Source organism: Lutjanus erythropterus, chromosome 23, assembly GCF_056507025.1.
Source record: "Lutjanus erythropterus isolate fLutEry1 chromosome 23, fLutEry1.hap2, whole genome shotgun sequence".
Classification (NCBI taxonomy): domain Eukaryota; kingdom Metazoa; phylum Chordata; class Actinopteri; order Lutjaniformes; family Lutjanidae; genus Lutjanus; species Lutjanus erythropterus.
This window is the reverse complement of record NC_139339.1, coordinates 27581131-27604195: the sequence shown is the minus strand read 5'-3', so window position 1 is coordinate 27604195 and position 23065 is coordinate 27581131. Positions and strand designations below refer to the sequence as shown.

At 37.9% G+C, this 23065-nt stretch overlaps 2 protein-coding genes and 1 pseudogene across 3 annotated transcripts; 2 read left to right on the top strand and 1 right to left on the bottom strand.

Moving 5' to 3' along the window:
- Window positions 1-833: 833 nt before the first annotated feature.
- Window positions 834-9188, bottom strand: LOC146306306 (BPTF-associated chromatin complex component 1). 2 transcript variants are annotated; one of them, XM_084712285.1, is made up of 5 exons: window positions 8858-9188; window positions 6965-7059; window positions 2921-3162; window positions 1167-1271; window positions 834-1068 (listed from the first exon to the last, which is right to left on the bottom strand). In XM_084712285.1, exons 1-5 carry the CDS (start codon window positions 8876-8878, stop codon window positions 1004-1006), a joined length of 528 nt encoding a protein of 175 aa, XP_084568411.1. In that variant the 5' UTR covers window positions 8879-9188; the 3' UTR covers window positions 834-1003. The 2 variants fall into 2 exon arrangements, with proteins under 2 accessions (XP_084568411.1, XP_084568410.1); XM_084712284.1 differs by having other exon boundaries at window positions 2921-3144; window positions 8858-8913.
- Window positions 9189-9381: 193 nt separating this feature from the next.
- On the top strand, window positions 9382-11640 carry LOC146306305 (charged multivesicular body protein 4c pseudogene; annotated as a pseudogene).
- Window positions 11641-14802: 3162 nt separating this feature from the next.
- LOC146306304 (ribonuclease kappa-A-like) lies at window positions 14803-21304 on the top strand. Its single transcript, XM_084712645.1, has 4 exons — window positions 14803-14984; window positions 17425-17504; window positions 20695-20818; window positions 21231-21304. Exons 1-4 carry the CDS (start codon window positions 14910-14912, stop codon window positions 21246-21248), a joined length of 297 nt encoding a protein of 98 aa, XP_084568771.1. The 5' UTR covers window positions 14803-14909; the 3' UTR covers window positions 21249-21304.
- The last annotated feature ends 1761 nt before the right edge of the window (window positions 21305-23065 follow it).

The window sequence follows — 23065 nt, the reverse complement described above, 5'->3', positions numbered from 1 at the left end:
TTGGCATGATGGTGAGGAGATAATGACTGAATTTCCATTTTTGGGTCATTTTTCTATCACTTTAAGGCCTGGAATTCAGATTATTAGATCTCAGACTTTAAAAGGACCTGTGTAAACACTGACTCATGGACAAGAGGGTCCAGCTCAGCCAAGAAGGATACCATGAATGTTTACATCCCCTTATATGCCGTCACCATCGTCCATGAATTCAAAACTATCTAGAAGGATAAACAGCACTACAGGGAAGACACAAAAATATGTCTCTTTAATTTTAGGATGAACTGTCCCTTTAAATATATACCTCAAATGACTGGCTTCCACAATTACAGTCAACTTAAACATCTTTCAATATGCCTGTTAAAAATAAATAATATGACCACAACAACATATTTCATGTGGAGAAAAAGAGATAAATGTAGAATGAAAAGAGTCAAGTGTTTTGATCTGAGCCTCCATCACACTTTTACTTGCAAGAAATTTAGACAATTCACACTGAAGATATTCTAGAAGTAAATCACTCAGACATGATTCCAGACTCTCTGTAGTTCTACATACTCTAGTAACTTCATGAATATAAACTGAGGCTTGTGTTAACATCTTCTAATACAATCATTTGCTAAATGTGGCAAGACTGTATTGGACATGACATACAGTAAAATTTTACATTGTTCTGCTTTCTAATCCACAGGTGCATGATGGGAGAGCAAGGATGGTTGTTTTCCTGACCTGAATCTTAGAAAAGCTTCCCCATGAAATAAAGTCTGTCTTCTTTATTTTTGGGGGAAATATTCTGGACATTCCCACAAAGCAAAAGACCTTGAAGTAAAAAAGAATTTTACAGTAAAAGAAAACTTTATTTTCTGATGGTGCCAACACGTCACTGACTCCACGACCTGCTGTTGTCAGTCTGATGCGTGTCTGTGTCAGCACCATGTGGCTCAACAGACGAGTCCAGTTTGTTACAACTACACAGTTTAGTCCATCGTTTCTGTGAAGTCCTCAATCAGCGGGACAGTAGAGGAAGGTCACCAGGGTTCATGATGAGGCTCGAGTCCAAGTTCAGGTTGTCTGTGAAAACAGAAAAAAAAAAAAAAAGTATTTGTACTTTTTTTTCTTGCTTTGAATGTTCAGTTCGCTGCTCAAAACTGCTCCTGAATCAACCTCACCCTGATCAAAGTTGAGTTTTTTGGAGTTTGATCCTTCACCCAGTCCCTCGATGTCCACGAGATCACTGTTGACATCTGAGTCATTCAGAGCACTCAAGGTCACATCTAGACATACAGAGACACAAAAAAGGCTGAACATGTAGTAGTGTTTTTGAACATGCAAACATTTTTAACACTGGTTTATATAAGATAAAATGATGACAGAAAAAGAAAAGAACATTTAAACAGAGAGCTGATTTCAGCTTCTTAAATGTGAACGTTTTCTGGTCTCTTTACTCCTCTATGACAGTAAACTGAATATATTTGTGTTGTGGACAAAAAATGACATTTGAGGACGTCATCTTGAGCTTTGATCAACATTTTTCACCATTTTTCTGACATTTTCTGGAACAAACCACTGACTGATTGATAATCAATTAATTGAGAAAATAATCAACAGATTAATCAGTGATGACAATAATCATTAGCTGCAGCTAACCCTGAAGTTAGCATCGCTCTGGTTCCATCAACAAACAGCCAAAGACATTTTTCCATTAGTGCAAAAAATAAACTCGGTGGTGAACACAAGTTTCTGATATTGACACATTTTGTGCATCTTCACAACTAAAAAACAATTTAATGATTTCTGAAGTGAAAATGCATTTGTGAGAAATAAAAAGCTAATGTTAGGCTGTAAATGAGGGACACCACAGTCAAATGGTACTGTGACTCATGTTGGGTATGATGATGTTTCATGTCCCTGACAACATCTGCAATCACATTTAGCTGCTTGTTAGCAACCGCTTTGTTTGAGACATAAAAGCTCAGGATTGGGAGGGTTACTTTAAAAATGTATTCTGATACAGTTACTAATTACTTGTTATGTGTCATCAGAGACATTATACAAGTATCACCATAGTAAAGTAATGTAACTTGATTACCTAATGTTACTTTTGGATTACCTCAATATAAAACATGGTGAAATTGTTCAGCCTAATATAGTGTTTTTAGGGCTGCAACTAACAATTATTTTCATTATCAATTAATCAGTCGATTATTTTCTCAGTTAATCGATTGGTTAGTTGGTCCATAAAATGGTGAAAAATGTTGATCAAAGCTCAAGATGACGTCCTCAAATATCTTGTTTTGTCCACAACTCAAAGATATTCAGTTTACCAGAAAATATTTACATTTAAGAAGCTGAAATCAGAGAATTTTGACAATTAATCAAAATAGATGCAGATTAATTTAATAGTCTATTAGTAATAGTTGAATCATTGCAGCTGTATTTAATGTTTGTTGTTAGGGTTTATTAGTCCAGCGGTTTCCTCCTTTGTTGTGTAGTGTTTATTGATTGATTGATTTAAAGACAAAAAATGTTGGAACGTTCCACCCAGTGAATCATTTTTTCACTAGAGGCCATCATAATGAATTGGCAGCTGTGTGTCTACTGTGCATGGTAGTATATCACTCTTTAATTTAAAATTGTAATCCTACTAATAATCCACATTTTTACTAAATGTAACTGTAACAGAATACAGACATTGAACCATCTGAGGGAACCGTAAGTGTTAACATGTTCAGCTGCATGTTTCAGGACTCGATAATTACAATTTACAAAACATGTCAAAAAAGGTTGGGGCATTAAATTCACATTAAAATTGTAACTGTCTGCAGTACTGCAGGTCTGTTGATAGTTTTTGTTTGATCACATGATGTGATGATCAGTTCAAACACTGTGATGTTGTTCAGTCATGTGTTTCTTCCTCGCTCACCTGCTGTCTTTTGTTTCTTGAGGGTGGGCTGGCTGGAGGGGGGGCCCTGCAGTCCCGATGCCACGACAACCTGAGCAGCGGGCACGGAGATGACGGTTGGAGTGGCCGGCGTTGCCATGGCAACGGGGGCGACTTTCTTGACGACCTTCTTCGGGGCATCGGAGGAGGTGGGTGGCGCTCCATCTTCATACAGCTTCCTCTTCACCGTGCTCTTCGTCTGACCGCTGGAGGGAGGATGGGAACTGAACTGACTTTAATATTTATCCACATGAGCTCACACTCTTCAGACACTCTGGAATTATAAGGTTATAAGGCTATTTTTGTCAAAATGTAATTATTCACATATTGTTATTATGTAACACTTGGCCATTTTTGTAAGAAATATGATTTTTTTTAAAATTTAGACAACAAAACGGTTCTATCTGCAAAGTCAAACTAACTAGGCACAAGAGGACCAATCAGGTTCTGCTTCTTCGTCATGTTGCTGCATGCGACATAAGAAAATTTAGAACAAACCTGAAGATGGAGGATGTTACTGATGGTCTCATTAAGGACAGCCATAGATTTTTTTATTGTTTTAGATCTCACTGAGGAGTGTATTTTCAGTGTTCCAGCTAATGTTAGCTTCCTGATGTCAGTCTACAGCTAGGATAGGTCGGGGCTGTGCAACCTGTGCACTTTAGCTGCTCTCCAGTGGCTCCCCGTAGCTATGCCAAAAAATATGTAAATTAATATTTTTTTTAAACTTTTATTTTACTTTTAATTTTTCAGTATTGTAGGTCCACACTGTAAAAACACTGAAAAAATTAAAAGGCAATGCACTGCAATGGATTTTTGAGTTTTGAGCCCAACTCAAGTTTTGAAAAGGTTTTACTAACTACAAATCTTTTATTGAGATAATTAACTTTTCCTCTTTAAATAAACTTAAATCTTTGCGTTTTAGACACCCAAAAAAGATGTATTGAAAAAAAATCAGAGAGTAAATTCATTGAAGTGAAAGTGAATTATGGTTAAAATTTACAATTATATATTATATTTTCAATTAAAACCTTTCAGGCAGCAAAATAATGAAAAATCAGGTTCACAGCTCACTGGCCATATTGAGGAGGGGCGTTCTAAAGTTTATCTAAAGAAGAAAAGTAAATTATCTCAACTAAAGATTATAGGTCAGCAAATTCAACTATTTCTTACAGTGTAAACTGATTCTTACATTCTCTAACTGTAAAAATATGTCTGTCTTTGTTGAAAATCGCTGCTTCTTTTCATGTTTTGCGAGGCAGAATGTGAGGAAGAGTGTTTTAGGATTAGAAGGCTCTATCTGCATTTGACCTGCTCCAAAAAAAAAGAAGAAGAAGAAAAAATAACATTTACAAATTTGATAGGATGCAGATCCAGAATGCAGATAGAACCTTAGAATTCCAAGTTTTAGTGCTTAAACTAGCCTGCACACATTCACAGACTGACTACAGATTAGGGCTGCACAATATTGCGATTAATAATAATAATAATATAATGCGATTTTTTTTAACCCTGTAATATATATTGCGATATGAAAAAATACAGGAATTTTCACCAGATGACTTGAATAGCATTTTATGTTATGCTGCACTGCTGCCATCTTGTGGACAATTAACCTGCACTGATCTTGTGACTCACTCCATATACAGGGGCGTGGTCTGCTTTGGCAAATTGATTAAGAACGATTGTGATTGGTGGATCGCTGCGCGCAGTGTGTGTCAGGTACCCTTGAAATTAGCTGAGAACACGTTTAGTTCATTTGCCTCCTACATCGCAGGACCTGCGATGTGACTATTGCGCACACGTACATTGCGATGATGATGCTCAAACGATATATTGTGTAGCTCTACTACAGATCACTGTTAGTGCTGACTCCAGGTGAGATGGCTAACAACTGCATCCTCAACAACAGTATCACTCCATCGGCTCCTCAAAATGCCTTTTTTTTCTCTGTCACCTGATCCTAACTGGTTCCTCTTTTGGTAATAAAATGACTGTTTCTGTAAATGGAGTCTGGTTACTTTAGCAAAAGCAATAAATCAGCTATTTCTGGTTAAATAAAACAGATCTTCCTCTTTAACACAAAGCTCTGTCTCTCCACAAAATTGCTTTAGAATAAGAAACTGAGCCTGTCAGTGACAAAACAAGCACTTTTAGCGGATGTTGAAACTGCCTTCTAACATCGCAGCGTGTTTCACAGATGCTGGCTGCAGCGCTCTCCCTCAATACTGGACCAAGGTTAAACATTGTTGTCCCCATTAGTCACTTACATACAAAACCATGGGAAAAGGAGGGTCCAGGTTGAAAAATACGGAGCTTACCCTTTTACATGCACAGGTAGTGCAGCAGAATTCATGTGAAACAAGCCTCACTGTGGACCATGAATAAGCTCTGTATTCCAACTTCTGCAATGCTTTATTTTCCAGGACCCATAATTTCATAGTAAGTAGGTGATAATTACCAAGTAATATATTTCAAATTTCTTAGAAATTACACCCAGATTACCTCCAAATTTCATGATTAATGATGTGATAATTAGCGCTTTACCACTTTCATGCAGTGGTAATTAGCAAGTAACATAGGACTGAGCATTATAGCTGAAAAGTCTATCACAGCAGAGAAGTTTAATATCAATTGATACTGATAATTATCAGTCTAATTGTCAGTTTTTTCAAAGCGGAGGACCAGTGGTTCTACTCCGAGCTCCCTCCGTATGAATAAGCTGCTGTTTTTGTTCTTCTCACGTGTCACTCTGTTCATGCTGTTTCTAACGTGTCAGTGGGGCAACCCAAAAACAACTGTGAAATGACTGGCTGTGTGTGTGTCACTGTAGCACCTAGGGATATGATAGGCTGTTTGTAAGCCACAGAGAGTGAACATGTGGGCCTTCTCTGTTAAATGATTGGTTGTTCATGTGTCACTCGTAGCATGTTCATTATTAAGGACTATGAAAGCCTGCGCTTTGTGCTTTCATGGCGGTTTGCATAAATGAAACTTAACACTTTATCTCACTACTTTCTTACTACTATCGATGACGTGTCTAGGGTAACATTAGAAATTTCTTACAAAGTACCCACAAATTACCTCCAAAATTCATGGTCAAGTACACGATTATTAGCAAGTACCCTTTTCATATAATGGTAGTAATTTCCAAATAACACAGTTGAAATTTCTTAGAAATTAGCCACAAACTGCCTCCAAAATTAATGGTTAAGTTTGTGATAATCAGCAAGTTCCATTTTCATGTAGTGAAGTTCCTTTGAATTTGCCTGCAAATTTTCCCAAAATTTCCTGATAAATATGTGACAATTAGCAAGTATGATAACTGAAATTTCTTAAAAATAATCCCCAATTTTATTGAAAATGTCCCCAACATGATTTAATAATTATATTTCAAAGTAAGCTCTTAATAAACAGGTGATAATTTCTTTAAATAAAGAGGTAAATATCAACTAATTCTTGAAAATTAACTGGATTGAACTAATTTCTGCAAACCTCTGCAGACCAAACCTGTTTAACATCCAACTAATTTCTGCCGGTCATACTTGTTAACTTCTAAATAATTTCTACCCAACATGTGCAGAGCAGACCACTAAATTGAAATGAGTTGTTGCATCCTAAATATCTAATAATTTCTACTCAACTTTCTCTACCTAACTTACTTCTAAATTTGGGGGTAGTTTGGAGACAATTTGTGGATCATTTCTAAGAGATTTCAAATATGTTACTTGGTAATTACCACCACTACATGAAAACGGTACTTGCCAATTATCACATAATAAACCACTGAATCTGGGGGTAATTTGCAGGTCATTTGTGGGTAATTTCTAAGAAATCTGAAATATAGTACTTTGTAATTACACCTATTTACTATGAAATTATGGGACCTGGAAATTAAAGGGTTACCCAAAGCTCTCTGTTCAACTGGGTATTCACCATTAAAGTGTCCAAGTGTTTGTGTGTGTGTGTGTGTGTGTGTGTGTGTGTGTGTGTGTGTGTGTGTGTGCGTCTGTGTGTAGGATTTACCCTGCAGGACTGGTGTCTGCCACTGGGTGAAGCTGCATGGTGAGCTCTCCTAGTTTGGTGAAGGCAGCTCCGGCTGCAGAGAAGATCTCACCAACCTGTGGAACACACACACAGGAGTCAGACGTGGTACCAGGTTCACTTTCACTCAGACTGACCGCGCACAACTCAAATAATAAGGGAAACTAGAAACAGAGTTACATGGAAAACTAGAAGAGCTCGCTGCAATGCGACCACAAAGTTTTGAATAGAGTGTTTTTGTACAGTATAGTCTCAGTTTTCTTTAGGATGCATACATTAGTGTAACAGTATTGTGACTGTGCATCCTGGGTTTATCTGTGCAGCAGGAGGGCAGAAAGAGGTTTTCAGAAGCTTTGTAGCTTCTAACTGAATCTCTGTGATTTGAAGTTTAGTTTCTCTCCTGCGTTACTGTTTGTAGGTATCTGCTTTATTTTACTGTTTCATGTCACTTTCAGCTAATAGGAACTGTGTTAGGTTACTGCTGAGGAAAGCCCAACACTTCCTGAATTTGCTGCTTCATAAAAAAGCGTTTAAATAAGAAATTATGGGGGGCTTTTAATGTGAAGACTTTCTAGAGAATGAAATTTGGTTAACCAGCATTTTACAGCAGCTTGACTAACTACAAGGGTTGCATAGATGCAAAGCCACACCACACTGGACTGATACGCCAAGTCAAACTGTGCCCGCACACTTGTGTGGAGAAGGTCTACATGAGGGCAGACATCTTCCTGTTGGTGCTCATATTGAAAAAACTGTCCAACAATAGTTACAAATACATTACACTTTATTCCAGCCTCTTTCTGACAGAGAAAAAACACTGTGTACACTGGTCCCCAGTAAATCTCAAACTATTCAGGGCAGAGTGTAAGGGCACTGTTAAAACTGTGAATAGCATGACTGCATCAGCGCAGGCTAACGATGTAATAGCTTGCAGTTGTAGACACCGCTGATTGCTTAAATCGACCAGTGGAATTGCGATTCTAGAGCTGCACAATATATCGTTTGAGCATCGTCATCGCAATATACGTGTGCGCAATAGTCACATTGCAGGTCCTGCGATGTAGGAGGCAAATGAACTAAACGTGTTCTCAGCTAATTTCAAGGGTACCTGACACACACTGCGCGCAGCGATCCACCAATCACAATCGTTCTTAATCAGTTTGCCAAAGCAGACCACGCCCCTGTATATGGAGTGAGTCACAAGATCAGTGCAGGTTAATTGTCCACAAGATGGCAGCAGTGCAGCATAACATAAAGTGCTATTCAAGTCATCTGGTGAAAATTCCTGTATTTTTTCATATCGCAATATATATTACAGGGTTAAAAAAATTTGCAATGTCAGTTTTTTCCAATATTGTGCAGCCCTAGTCGATTCTGACGTGTATGTATGCAATAAACATACATTTTGGTGATTTTGGTGCTGATAAAACTTTAATTCAACCTTTGCAGCTTGACAACTCGTCTCGATGACGTTGGCTGTAATAAGTCTATAATAGAGACTGGTTTGGGATTGGGCCTGAAATAGCCTGTGGTTCTTTTTGTACACTAATGACATCACTGTGACATCACTGTATGCAGGAAGAACAACAGATTTTGCAGCAGCACAATTCAGCCTTCTTGGTCAATATAGCAGCACTAAGGAATTTATTACTTCAACTGACTGCATTTACCATTAATACTGACTGGAAAGCCACATGAACAGTGGAGACTTTTCACTCTAAATTCATGTTCTACGTTGTTCCCGCGAGCAGCAGCGGGAAACATAGAGAGGCTCGTGCATTTGCATACATGTACAGTAATAGGACAGTAACTATTCAGAACAATAAATGCTAACTTTAAACTCCACCTGCGTGTTCCTGTGTAGAGATGACTTACTTTAGTGGAGGCTGAGGTCATCCTGCTGCTGTCTGTAGAACCACAGGCTGACTTCAGTCTGTGAGCAGGACTCAATGATGCCTTCAAGCGCACGGAGCGGCTGCTAAGATGCTAACACTGTAGCTCGGCAGCATTAGGGTGCTCTTTGAGATGTAGCCAGCTAACAGAGAAGCTAGCAGTGTGCTCCTCCGCCGCAGCTAACAGAGCAGTTAGCGGTGTGCTCCTCCGCCGGGTCACCGTCGGTGCAACATGTGCACAGAACGCTGCATAGCGCTATTAAACTTGAATGTAGTGTACATTACCACTGGGAACAGAGCAGACAGGTCAGGTCATCTGGATACAATACAACGACAAAGCTGCTGCTGCCTTCACTGACTCCTCGGAATTTCCACGTTTAGGATTACAATTTATACTTTACCTCGTGTTTGACAGAATGATATTACAACAGAATGCAAAATTTGGAGGACGAAGCGTCATAAAGCTTTGGGGTGTTTTTTGTTTAATTTAGTTACATTCATACATTTGTAAGTAAAAAAGAGGACACCTCATGGCAGGGAATGGAATTACAATATTACACGGTATAAGCACTAGATCCACAAGAAATACACCAATATTAATGGATGTGAAAGATTTACATTTAACTAGTTTAATTGTGTGTAATAAAAATCCTAGGTTTTGTCATTTGTCCATTATGTCTGTGGTTTGCAAACTGGTGTTCAGAGACCAACAGGGGCCCTTGGGTGGATTAAAGGGGGTCCCCCAGCAAAAGGAGAAACAGATTATTTCAACTTTTGTCACATTTTTGGAAGTTGTAACAACAAGGGAAGAATTAGTGTTGGGGTCCATGGTCTAATGTGGATCTATTCTGAGGGTCCTTAACATAAAAAAGTTTGGGAACCCCTGTGTCAATATCTCACATTATTTTATGCTATAACATTTTGGGGACAGGCTGGGTTTTACTAGATTTTACAAAGTTGTTGCATGGCAAATTTGCAAATTTGAATTATTGGCTAGACCAAATGAAAACATGAGCTCAGTTGCATAAAACTGCCTAGGAAAGTTTTCCTTTAAATTTCTTTCAGATTGAAGTATTGAAGGACATTTATTATCATTATACAACACAGGGTTGTACAGCAAAATTAGAGTTGTGGTTCCTTACCAAAATACAACATACAGGTCAGCATCCTCACATAAAAAAATTGAATTTCTGGGAAATGTTAAGCAAAGAAAAAAAGTTATCTAAATGATGCCTTTGGAAGAAATGATCACCATAAGGATTTCCTCAATTCTTATGGTCCTTAGTATGAATTTTCCTCAGACCATTTTAAGGGACCCATAACAGTAAAATATTTTGTTGAATATCAGACAGTGAGAGAGACAATTTATGGTGATTGAAGAGGTACAGGAGACATCAAGATGGATTTTTGGGACAGGGAAAACCCTCTGGACATTATGAATGATGCACAACTTTTAGAGAGTATAGATTTGAAGTTACAACTAGCAACTTTGTAACTAGCTAGCCAAACATTAAAGGAACATGTCATATATATCTTAATTATTGTTTTCAACTCCCGTTGATGTTTGTCACCAATCTTGTTGTCACAATTATTAATATTTTTTTATTCATAACAATGAACTGATTATCAGTTACGTCTTGAAAAAAGTTTGGTTTTCCTTGTCTTTTTGTGTTCTCTTTGTTGTAAAGAATAAATCACCTTGATGTCTTGTTCATTGGAGAAGCTAGCTACCGAAGGCTTACTAAGTTGCTAAGCTAGCTATCATCTGACAATAATGCTATTTAGTAACTTTAAAGAATGATGTGCATGAAGTGTAACCATGGTAACTGAAGTGCACATGTGCTGAAGATCTTAGTCTAAACACTTTGGCAAGGAGACAACCTAAGAAGCTTTATGCAGCACTCCTTAAGCGAGCCCCTTAGCTTAGGGAAATATCCTGCTCGGGGACAAACTTAAGTCTGAAACTTTTTTTTAATACAACTGGACACAGGGCATCATTTAAGCATAACACAAAGAACTGTATTTTATTTTGAAAGTGGTCTCCAGGCAACATTAGCTACAACCTACACAATTATAGATTTCTTCAGTGCAAGACCAAGGGCCCAAAAGGTGTCAGTCAAGGTGTCAGAGACATGTCTTTTTTGAGTACAATGTTCCATGGAGGAAAGAAGTTGAAGAAGAAGCGCTGCCAACGAGAGGCGATTGAGAGACTCGCAGAGGGTGAGGAGACACTGATGAAGAAGAAAGACTTTCTGGAGAAAAAGATTGAGCAAGAACTTCTGTTTGTCAAGAAAAACAGCAGGAAAAACAGAAGAGCAGCTCTGCAGGCGCTGAGAAGAAAGAAGTTCTATGAGAAACATGCCAGGTACATCGACTGTGCTGTGAAGGCCTTGAGGTCTGCTCATGAACAAATAGACATCATCAACAAAGTGAACAACCTGATTAAGGACATTACAGAGGAGCAGGATGGGACTCAGGACATGGCAGACACCCTCTACTCACCTATGAACTTGAAAGTGGAATTTGACGAGGATGAGCTGCTGGCAGAGCTGGACAGGCTGGAGAAGTTCCTGGATGAGAGTTTCTTTGACAGGGACACAGCGGAGGAGAGTTGTCCCAAATTATCGTCCACTGCATCATTTTCCCAACCTGCCAAGATGGAGGAAGACGAGACTGAAGAGGATCTGGAGTATTTGTGGCGCTGGTTGAATGAAGCCTCATAAATACACAAAGTATAGCTTGGAATAATAAACAGGCAGAAATACATTATTGTTGTTCATGAGTGTTTTATGTTTGTAAATTCTTCTTCTTCTTCTTCTTCTTCTTCTTATTATTATTATTATTATTATTATTATTATTATTATTATTATTATTAGTATACTATAATTAAGGTATTGTTAACATTGCTAAATACTCAATACCATAAAATGAACTTCTCTGAACTGCATACGCCAACCTTATCACTATGCAGAAGCAAATATGCATCTACTCATGGATGAGAGGAAACCCAACTTACTATATGAGTATGTGTAGGAACCAAAAATACTTGGGTAGGGTTAGGAACCAAAATCACTTTGTTAGGATCAGGAACAAAAACTTGTTGGGTAGGGTCAGGGACAAAAACACTTAAGTATAGGACTAGGAACAAAACTATTTGGGCCTTTCTGGAAATGACCATCCAGGCAATGAGTTCTTGCCAATTACAGCACAGTAGGGTGGGACTACGTGGAACAGTCTTGATGGGAAAAATGATGCTCAGCTGAGAAGGACACCATTAATGTTTATATCCCATGCTGTCACAAGCATGAGCCTCTTGTTCATGAGTAGATGCACGCTTCCTTGTGCACTATGATTGGTTGGTGCATGTAATTCGGTAGAAGGAAAATAGCTCCTGCATGAAACTGCTCACAACAAGATCTGTGGATTACCTTGAGTAACCAGGTTATGATTTCTGAGAGACATAACTGTTAAGATTTTGCCTTTAGTCACTTCTTAGCTGATATCTCCAAAACTCTGCAGCTCACACCAAGTCTGTCTAGATGGATAAATAGAACTACAGGTAAGAGGAAAAACATGTAGTTCTTGATTTTTGGGTGAGCTGTTCCTTTAAGCTACAGGTGGTTCTGCCATCATCAATCAACAAAAGAGTCCACTACACCCGTGTACTCGGCCTCCTGCCCTTCACTGATGCAGAGTAAACCTGAGGAGTTGTCAGAGAACTTCTGCAGGTGGCAGAACATGAAGTTGTAGTTGAAGTCAGAACAGAAAAGGTGACAGGACCGTCCCCTGTGGGGCTCTGTGTGTCTCACCACTGTGTTGGGCAAGTGGCCCTGAAATCTTGCATACTGTGGCCAACTGGTCAGATGGTCAACAATCCAGGATGCCAACAGGGCAGGCTGGATGGTGTTGAACAAAATGGAGAAATCAAAGAAGATGAGTCTCATAATGTTACCAGACCTGTCCAGGTGAGCACAGGCACCATGAAGATGGTTGACCTTTCCAGACTCAAGGCCCTCGCCAGACTTGGACTCAGGTTGTCTTCTCCAGACTCGAGCTCAGATTAAAGACGGTGGCCCTCTCCAGACTCTGGCTCACATTTAAGATGTGCTATAGCTGTCCACACAGCTGGATGGCATAGGCTTTGAGCACCATGATGTCCTCAGGACCTGCAGTTTTGCCTGGATGGAGTCTACTTACTCTTGCGCTCTTGTTACCTGCTCTGCTGTGAAGGTTGGCATCAAAAGCTTAGTTTTTGTTTTGATCAGGGGGATGGGGGGGCGGGAATTTGGGGGGACGACATATTACGCGGGTCCTTCCCCAGGAAATTCTCAGTGTTTAACACTTTATTTCTGGCATTCTGGTGATTTTTGCTGCACCAGTTTGTGTCTTTTGTGAATCAATTTAGTCTTTATTTATGTAAAGGAAAACACAAAATTTAGGTGACAGGTGACAATTCGAAATGTAATGGAATATAATGCAGCAAGGCTCCTTGTCAAAATAAAAGTCCTGTACATTTTTTAGTTATTATTAGGGGGGACAAATGCATGTGTTCTAAATATTGAGGGGGGACTAACCCCTCCATTCCCCCCAAAATATACACCTATGACTGATGTACAGTGTGTAACAACAGTGCACTTTATTAGCCCTTTGGAGCAACAAACAAAGAGCAAAGTAAGAGCTACTAAACAAAGGATGGGAGAATTGTATAATTTTCCATCCAACTGTCTTCATAGAATAAAGATTTTTGACTATCTGAGGTTTTTTTTTGTTTTTGTTTTTTTATAGTATTTTGTCATTATACATTGGGAATGAAGGGGAACAAAGCAGTGAAATACAAGAATGTTAGACAACAACCAAACAACAACAGAATAAACAACAACAAGGAAAAAGTATACATGATACACATACCTTTACACAAAAACACACCTAAACGCATGCAAAAATGGGGGGAAAACAAAAATCAAACAGAAAAAAAAAATCAGAGGGTACTTGAACGCAGCATAGTACCATGTCATGCCGCATTCATACCCCTTAACAGCCGGATGGGAAACCCCGCTCATGTCAGTTGAGGAATTTCTGACACAGGCTATAATGCGTCTTAGTGGAAAAGAACCAGAGACATGTTAACTAACTTTTGGCAGAATGGACGCAGATTCATCCTCCTGACAGTTACATCTAAATAAAACCTAGTATAAACACTAATACAGTCCATTCAGCTCATATTATAGGAGCCATACACTGTTTGTATCTGATTTTTCATTGTAACTAACTGCCACAAGTACATACTAAAATACTATTTATTATCTGGTGTAACTGTGAGGTTATATATTGCAAACATTACACATATTTTTATATATTACCTCACTTATCTCATTATCTCATTGGACATTTGTATATGAAATATTCTGCCAGAATAATGAAATGATTATTCCCAAACTTTTTCCTTCATGCTGGAGACCAAATTTTACATTTTCATATGTTAGAATGGCCGAAGTGGGAATAAGCGCTGTTTTTTCCTGTTCTTTTCAAGCAGCAGACAAGTGAATGCAGCATCAGAACGGCCATTGAAAGGAAAGTCACGTGACTGGAGACCGTATGGTCACATGATTTTTATTATTGACAAGGAAAGTTTATGTTATATGATTTGCTAAAATGTCTAAGAGGACACGCTAACTTTCTTTTAACAATAATTGTTAGTTATGACAAATAAATAATGTAATTACAAATTTAAATCAATTAAATGCAAAAAATCTTTAGGAAGAGATAAATGAATAAAGATACGCCTATAATAAAAGCATAATGTGCTTATTTGCGTTTTATTTTCATCAAATATAAAACAGATTTTTTTTTTCTATTTAAATTAAATACTTTATTTAATATTTCAGTCCGTAATATATCTTTTTAAAACTCTGTCAACATCCCGGAAACTCCCGGTGTTGACTCAATCACGTGACTGAACAAGTGACAGTCAGAAGTGTGAACACCGAGCAGCTTCTGTGTTTCTTTTTCTCCTTCAACAGCAGAGTGAAATAATCATGCGTGGTTTGATTTGTGGACCTAAGCTGGCCGCCTGCGGTCTGGTGCTGAGTCTGTGGGGGGTTATAATGCTGGTGAGTGTCGTTTTTTCTCTTTTCATTCTCGGAAATCATGAGTTCGTTTTCCACAGAGCGAACAGGCAACAGGTGCTCCGATGAGTTTCTCAGCACACTCCAGACTCCAAACTGGCCTTAATGTTGAGTTAGTGTGACATATATCCAAAACGTTTGAGATGAAATTGAATTATTGCAGACATAAAAGCATGGAAACACAAATTATTACTTTCCTTTTAATTTTATTATTTTATTCGCGTTGTTTGTTGTATTTTGTTTTAATTGTATAAATATGCTAACTAATCTATATTATTTTTCTGTACACTGTTACAGTCATTGGCTGTATGATTTTGTTAAATGTTTCACTTTACAAAAGCCAGAATGTTGTTCAGGGAGACATCGACACTTTACATGTAAATGTCCAGTCAGGGTTGATGGTAAATGTAGTTCTTCTGCTGCAAAATTTGTGGTCTATTTTTTTTTTCTCTTTATTAACAAACATTGAGTATACATGGGACAGAATACAAAAGAAACATGACCGGAGAGCCAGGGGTAAATAACAATATCTTACAAAAAGATATTAAAAGACATAAGTAAATTAAAAAGCATCCAAATCGCACAGCCAGAACCAAATTGCTATTTTTTAGAAAAAGCATTAGAGGGATGCTCAGTCTAAAAGAAAAAATCTTGTTCTTCCAATGAAAGAAACCATGTTTGTTTGGTACGGACCTCAATAAATATCACATTATCACAACTTTTTTTCTGCAAAAAATTATAACTGTGATACAAAAATGATCATTCCCACAAATCATATAATGATCACAATTTCAGTCAAAATATTTGCAATATGACGTTTTTTACCGTCCAGCCCTAGTGTGCACTTGCCAAAACAAATGTCAGCAATTTTTTTACAGTCAGCCATGTTGTTTGTTGTAGTTTTGGCATCGTGCACCTGGAACACTTTGATTCCAGAAGTTGGAAATTTCAGATGGGAAATTCCAACCTCCGACGTTGTCTTGAAGGCAGCATTTGTCTGGTCCAGTGTATTACTCTATGCATGATGTCAAGAGACAACATCCTGGAAAACTTTTGGGCCTTGAGTCGAGGTATGACATGCAGCAAAGGGCTGCAGGCGGGAGTTGAAGCCATGGCCGCTGCAGAGGGTTAGGGTCACAGCATCAGTATACGGGGCGAACGCTCTACAACTGAATAACCAGGCTGGAAACATTTAAGGTCATGACTCCAAGCAATCTTTCAAGTTAAAGGAGGAGAAAAAAAACCATCTCCTGGGAGAATTGCAGATTCTGCCTTTAATGTCCTCTAGTAAACATGATAATAGTTTTTATCCAGAAAAGTTGCTGCGCCCCGTTTGCTTTACAGGACTGTCCTGCCTGGTCCAGTAAGGTGGTGACAGCGACGTACGATCCAAAGGCCAATGCAGTGTCTACGTATGTATGTCCATGCAACTGATGCTATGTTTTGGCCAACAAACTAATAGCTAGTTTTGGGTGGTGATACGCGGCCATGTGGGTGTTGTAACTCAGTTGGTAGAGTGTCCATCCCATGTCCTGAGGCTGTGAGTCTTGTCATATCTGCAGCTGTCCTAAATAAAAAAAAAAAAGTTCCAAGTTCCAATTTTTTTCCTCTTAAGTATTTTTATTACTGTAGGTGTTGGTACAAATACAGCATCCAAAAGTTACAACTTTTTCCATGTTTCATATTTTTCAAATAAAGCAAAACAAAACAAACCAGATAGAACAACAGGTAATCCCTCCCCCCACCCCCCCTACCTGTCTCAGGAGTATCAGGAGAATAAAATCAAATGACCCTGTCACAGTCCCTTCTGTTTACAGTAGGTTAAAGATTGACATCAATTACGTCTCTTGGGTTTGGTCATAAGCCAATAAAACAGAAAATAATAAAAATAAATGAAAAGTAAATGGAAACCTATGTATTGGTCTCATTAGAAGATGTCCTTTTACAGGTACAAACATATTAATTCTCATAGGCCGGAGCATTAAACAATAAAAATGTAGACAACACATGCAAAAAGAGGACAAGTCAGCCACGTGCAGGTATAGTTGAATATTTTCTTGTCTGTGTCGTAAGGCAAACAAGCTAAAGAAAATAGCTCAAAATTATAGTTATAAAAATGTGGTTTTGATAATATTTGGTCTTGAAAGCTGAAACCATATCCACCATATCTTCAAGTTACTGTGAACTAATGTTTGGTGTAAGATTAGTTTGAATAAAAACATTTAGTTCTTTTTAAATCATTCATAAAGTCTTATGTTCATGTAAATATATATCCTCAAGTGTGTTTACCAGTTAATTTCATTAAATCTTAGTTCATTGTCTTTTCTCTCAGTTTTCAGTTTGTGACTGAACACAGTAAAAGCCTGTAAAGGCCTGTCACTATTTAACTGTCTCTCTCCTGTCTCCTGTCCCTCGTGTCTCTCAGGCCATGCTGGGGATTTTCTTCACCATACACTCAGCGGGGCTGATAGAAGACGTGCCCATATCAGAGGACTTCAAGCCAGAGTAAGACCATCACATCTGTCACATGTTCTGTTGGTGCTGCAGGGCGTACAGCTAGAGCTGAACAACTTTGATTTGATTGCGATTATTTTGATTTCCAATGTTGGAGGCAGTGATAATTTTTACATCGTTTGTATTTTGATTCAAAAACATGTAAAAATGTATTTGTAAATGATATTTTTGCAGGAATCTGTACCAAATGAAGAATCTGACGTGTAGGACAGGACGTCTCTGCCTCACCACATTCATTCATTTAAATGTTTAAAGACACAAATTTGGCCTTTAACAAATATTCCTGTGGCACGAAAATTGCAGAAAGCCATATTTTGATTTTGCTAAAATTTGGATTAACTTGGGCAGCCGTGTGTCCGCCTCATATCAGCTGATTACAGATCAACTGTTTCCAATATGAAGTTTGTCCATCAGAGACACTGACAGGTGGACTTTTACTTGGAAAATATAGAATACAACCAGTCCTGGAGTTTGAGAGGCTGATGCAGACTAATACCAGTGAGTAAATTTTAGTGAAGTGTATATGATAACATTAGGACCCTGAAATAATTGCCTGCTGCCTATAAAACTAAGATAAAAAAACAAAAACAAAAAAACAACAACAACAACAAAAAAAAAACACCTGCCTTATATAAAGAAAATACATGGGATCACACATGTGGTGATATGAGGTTGATAATATCAGTCAACTGATCCATCTGTCTGGCTCTGAGGGCTGTACAATGAAGGAAGCTCAGCAGGGTTTCTTTGTATGAGCTGCTCAACAAAACCTAAAACTGTCTTTGTTAACTCAGGCTTTCTTCTTCAGACTCATTTGATCCTTCACCCGCACGCGACCCTCTCACTTCACTGCAGAAAGCATCACTGTTGCTGCAAATAAGGCAGGAGAAGAAGAACGGTGTCAGAAAATGACTGACGGACTGAATGTGATTTTAATGCTGCTGTTTATGTCTAACATGACAACTGAACATAAGACAGTTAAACTTCATCCAGCAGATTTCAACATGATGCTGTCGCTCTGACACTGTCCCACGATGACAGAGACGTGCACATCACTTAACTTTTAATCCAAATCAAAGTGAAAAGAGATTGAACAGATGAAAGATTTTTTTTTTTGTTCTGAGCTGCTGTATCAGTGATGCAGAACCGACTTTAAATAGTATTCAAAGTGTCTGTAGTTGCTTCATCATTATTTTTGTGTGTGGATGATACACTGTGTAAATTTAAAGAGATGATATGAGCTGAAGCAAACAGGAGAAAATGACTCTGCATCATCAAACAGAGGTTCCCAGTTTGTGCTGCTGTTACATTATGTTACATTTCTACATTACTTCGGCTTAATTTGGTGATATTATAAACGTACAGCTCAGCAACTTTTCATTTTTAACATCTTCCCTCAGTTTATAATCTGTATCACACAAAGAACTTTGTTAGGAAAAGAGTTTGGGTGCAGCACTTTTTATTGCCGATTTAATCTGAAACTCTGAACAGAACCTGCTTCAGACCAGGTGATGAGTCCAGCATCAGTTACCATGGTGATCTTGCAGGTTAAAGAGAGAGACACCTTCATGACGCTGAAAACTCTGACTTTAGACTCAACCTGCTAACACATTAATGTCCCTTTGTATTACAGCCCTCTGGAGTTTGTGAGTCAATGCACAACAATATTAGTGAGTTAAAAAACTCCAATATTGATATATTCTTTATATGTATGTACATACAGTATATGTATACAGTGGTGGAAAGAGTACTGGAAGTCTATACTCAAGTACAAGTACTGTTACTGTATTAAAATATTACTCAGTTACAAGTAAAAGGACTGGTGCTAGAGAGCTACTGAAATACAAGTACAGAGTATTCTTGTAATAACTACTCAGAGTATTAGTTACTCACACACTCACATCTGCAAGATTGAAAACTGTGTGCATGTGACTGAACCAATGAAAAATCTAACATTCAATAAATCATAGATTTTTTTTTTTCATACAAAACAGTTTTTTTTATTCAAATTTATTTTTCTTTGTCATTTTTGAAGTTTTAAGATTTCTTATTCAACACGTTAAATGAGGTGCAGGTACTGCTTCTTTTAGACTATTGATTAAATATTCATTTATACATTCTTAATCTGTGAAATTCTTAACAGTGATTAATTGATTAATGATTAATTACTCATTAAGATCCTCACGCCAAACCAGCGCTGCTGCAGTGTTTTGTTTTCCGTCCATATGTCAGTGTTTTCATTGGTCCATTTGTGATCAAATCATCTTATTGGCTACAAAAATGCAGATGAAAATGTTTGATATTAATTCAAATTGTACTCAGTAATCAATTATGATTTTAAAAGTTGAAAATCTACTCATAAAAGTACCCTAAAAAAACTACTGAATTATATACAGTAATACAGTAATTTGAGTATTTGTAATTAGTAATTAGTGTGTATGTACTACATATACTGCCTATAAAATGAAGACAAAAAAAACAAAACAACAAAAACAACAACTTTATGAAGAAAAAAAAAAGTGACCACATATGCACTGATACTGATATAGACAGATACAGATGTGCATGGCCAGTGTAGCAGACCAGGGCAAAATGTGGCCTGGGGTCCAGATGAAGTCCACTCAAATTTTTCATGTGGCCCACAAGGTCATCATGGAAATTTCAAAAATTAAAAATCTAGCACAGACACTCGATATCATTTTGTTCACCATTAAATCATTATCAGACCTTTATTGTGAAAGGGGTCACTGCTGTGTTCTTTGGTAATGCTAATGAACTCTGTCTTTTATATTTATTCACTCAGTGCTGTACGTCCATGTTGTTTATGTTCTTCTTCTACTGCTGCTGCTACTGTCGTTACAACCTGTATGCAGCCTGCATAATACACTGTAAAACATTTCCGAGAAAATATTGGCCCACAATTCAACATGGCAATTCAGGAATGGTGACCAACAGGCCTATATAGAACACCTCTGATCAGTCCATTATTAGAGATTTGATCATTATTAGGACCTTTTATCATCTGTATCTGACTCACAGCAGCCTGATCAGTTTCTCATGTGGCCCCCCATGAAAAATAATTGTCCACCCCTAAAATATGGGGTTGGTAGTATCAGTCAACTGGTATATCTGTCTGTCTCTGGTCAGATCTAACGTTGTTACTTGTTGTTTGTGCCCTCAGTACCAACCCTGAGAGGGCCTACGAGCTGTACAACAAGGTGGGCTACAACTGCTTCATAGCAGCTGTGATCTACGGTCTGTTCGGCGCGTTCTCCTGCTGCCAGCTGAGGCTCAACAAGCAGAAGGTCAGTTCATTGATTCGGCTCTTTGACTTTAATGTTGTGGATCTTTGCTGAAAGAGTCAGACAACAGTGAAGAACAACGCAGCTCTGGTGGCATCTCTTCATTAAAATATGATTGGAACTACTTTGTTCTGCAGGAGTAGTCCTTAAAGGGAATGTCTGGACTTTTTGATTTGTAGTTGTATGAGGTACTTGTCCATAGTCAGCGTATTACCTACAGTAGATAGCAGTCGACACCCCCAGTTTGGAGAAGCAGCAGGAAAACTGGTGTAGGAAGCTAAAATTTAGTTTAGAGACCTAAAAAAATCTGTTTAAGTGTATGTTACATTCAGAATCTTTTCATGATTTTACCGTGCAGGAAACTGCTGTCTTTAATGTTCACTCACATGTATATTGTTGATGTGTTGTTCTGTAGGAGTACCTGGTGCACTAGTGCCACCTGCTGGACTGATGATCTCCCAGCAGCCGTTGGGACCTTCACCTGCTCTCCGATTCACTGTCGTCACTCTCAGGGTTTCAAATTCCTAATCAGGAGCTGCAGGGAGGAGCCTGATGAGATTCAGAAGATGAGATTAATTCTACCTCTTATCACAAGTGCTGAAATGATTTAAAAAAAACAAAAAAAAAACGACCCAGTGGAAGTATTTGAAATATTTGTCTTAAATGAACTGTTGAAGGTTGTAAATTATTTAGTCTTGACTTGCTCTTTCAGGCTGACCTGTACAAGAGAATGTGTCTGTGATTAGTGCCAGTATCCTCTTGTGTTTGGAGCATCAGTCATTGGATCAAGTTACTCATGTCTGTCTTCTTATTTCTGTCTCTTCTTCGTATGTCCACTGGACACAGTCCAGCTGTGCTAATGTTGATCACACTAATTTAATTCCATGTGTCATATCAGTCCATCAGAGTCCTGAGCAGGGTGTCTGACACTCTGGACAGCATCACAGTAACAGTGATCTGTCTGCCATTATTATCAGGGGCCAGTATTTCAAAACCTTAAATCTAGATCAGAATTATCCAGGTAGGATTAAGTCTCAAAATTAGATATTTCAAAACCAGGTTATGTGATCCTGATCGTGGAAAACTGGGATTTGGTAATCCAATCCTACCTAGAATCCAAATGTTCAAATGTTATTTTGGGCATTTCAAAACTCTTAAGTGGAAATTAGGAGCGTTTTGATGCTGATCCTACTGGAGAGGTGGATTCATCATGGATTCAAGGTGGATGTAGAGACATGTAGGGCTCAGGGGGTGTGTTAAATTATTCTTTTATTCAGTGCTTGCATGTTAAAGTAACACACATCATGCAAAACAATGCCCAGTCTAAATCAAATTATTAATCAATAAACTAATATTTTCAGTGTATGTTAAAAAAAATAAAAAGGTTTGAGAACAGTTCTTTTACTGAGGGTCTTTAGACCAACAGTAATCTGCCAAAACTTTTAATAAATCCAGAAAGACATTTAACAAATAAATATAAAATATATAATGATAATAATAGTATACAAACTGATTTGTACTTCCCAGTATTTTCTCATCTGTTAATGAAATGTTTCTCTGACCAACAGATGGAGGCTGATCCAAAGACTGCAAATGTAGATTGTGCAGTCCTGATCCTGTGGCATCCTTCTGAAAATTCTTTGACAAAGTAGAAGAAAAACTACAAGAACAGTTTTATCTGGGATAGCCAAAAAAATCTGGAATCAAAGTTTTGAAATATCAGGCCCAAGCCTCATTTCCTTGTTTTGCATCAGTGGGTTCAAGAGAAACCATTTCAAAGTGAAAAACTGCAGATAACTGAGTTAGCTTTATTAATTTTTAGTTGGTGTGTTGATCTGTCCTTAAATTTCAAACATGCAGAAGAGCAGCTTATCCACAGTTCATTCACACATCAAGATCTGTGGCTGTCATCACTAAAATGAACATTCCATAATTATATTAGCACTGCAACTGACAAGTATTTTCACTATTGATTGATCTACTGATTGTTTCCAGAATTGTTTAGTCTATAAAATGTCCAAAAATCGTCAAAAAATTCAGTTCAGTTGTCTTCAAATGTCATATTTTGTCCAGCAAACAGTCCAAACACAAAGACTCTTCATTTACTGTCATCAATGACAAAGAAAAGCAGCAAATTCTGTTTGACATTTTTATTTTAAAAAATGACTGAAACAATTAATTGATTACAAAAATCAAAACGACATTTTCTTCCAATCAACAGCGGCTCAACCACAGATAAAATATTGGCTA

Bases quoted from the DNA above. Each gene is read 5' to 3' on its own strand.
- LOC146306306 (XM_084712285.1), bottom strand. From the start codon at position 8,878: ATGACCTCAGCCTCCACTAAA. The intron at 3,163-6,964 runs GTAAATCCTACA...AAGTCAGTTCAG, and splicing joins GCAGACACCAGTCCTGCAGG to TTCCCATCCTCCCTCCAGCG. The intron at 1,272-2,920 runs GTGAGCGAGGAA...CTGTATGTCTAG, and splicing joins CAAGAAACAAAAGACAGCAG to ATGTGACCTTGAGTGCTCTG.
- LOC146306304 (XM_084712645.1), top strand. From the start codon at position 14,910: ATGCGTGGTTTGATTTGTGGACCTAAGCTGGCCGCCTGCGGTCTGGTG. The intron at 14,985-17,424 runs GTGAGTGTCGTT...CGTGTCTCTCAG, and splicing joins TGTGGGGGGTTATAATGCTG to GCCATGCTGGGGATTTTCTT. The intron at 17,505-20,694 runs GTAAGACCATCA...TTGTGCCCTCAG, and splicing joins TCAGAGGACTTCAAGCCAGA to TACCAACCCTGAGAGGGCCT.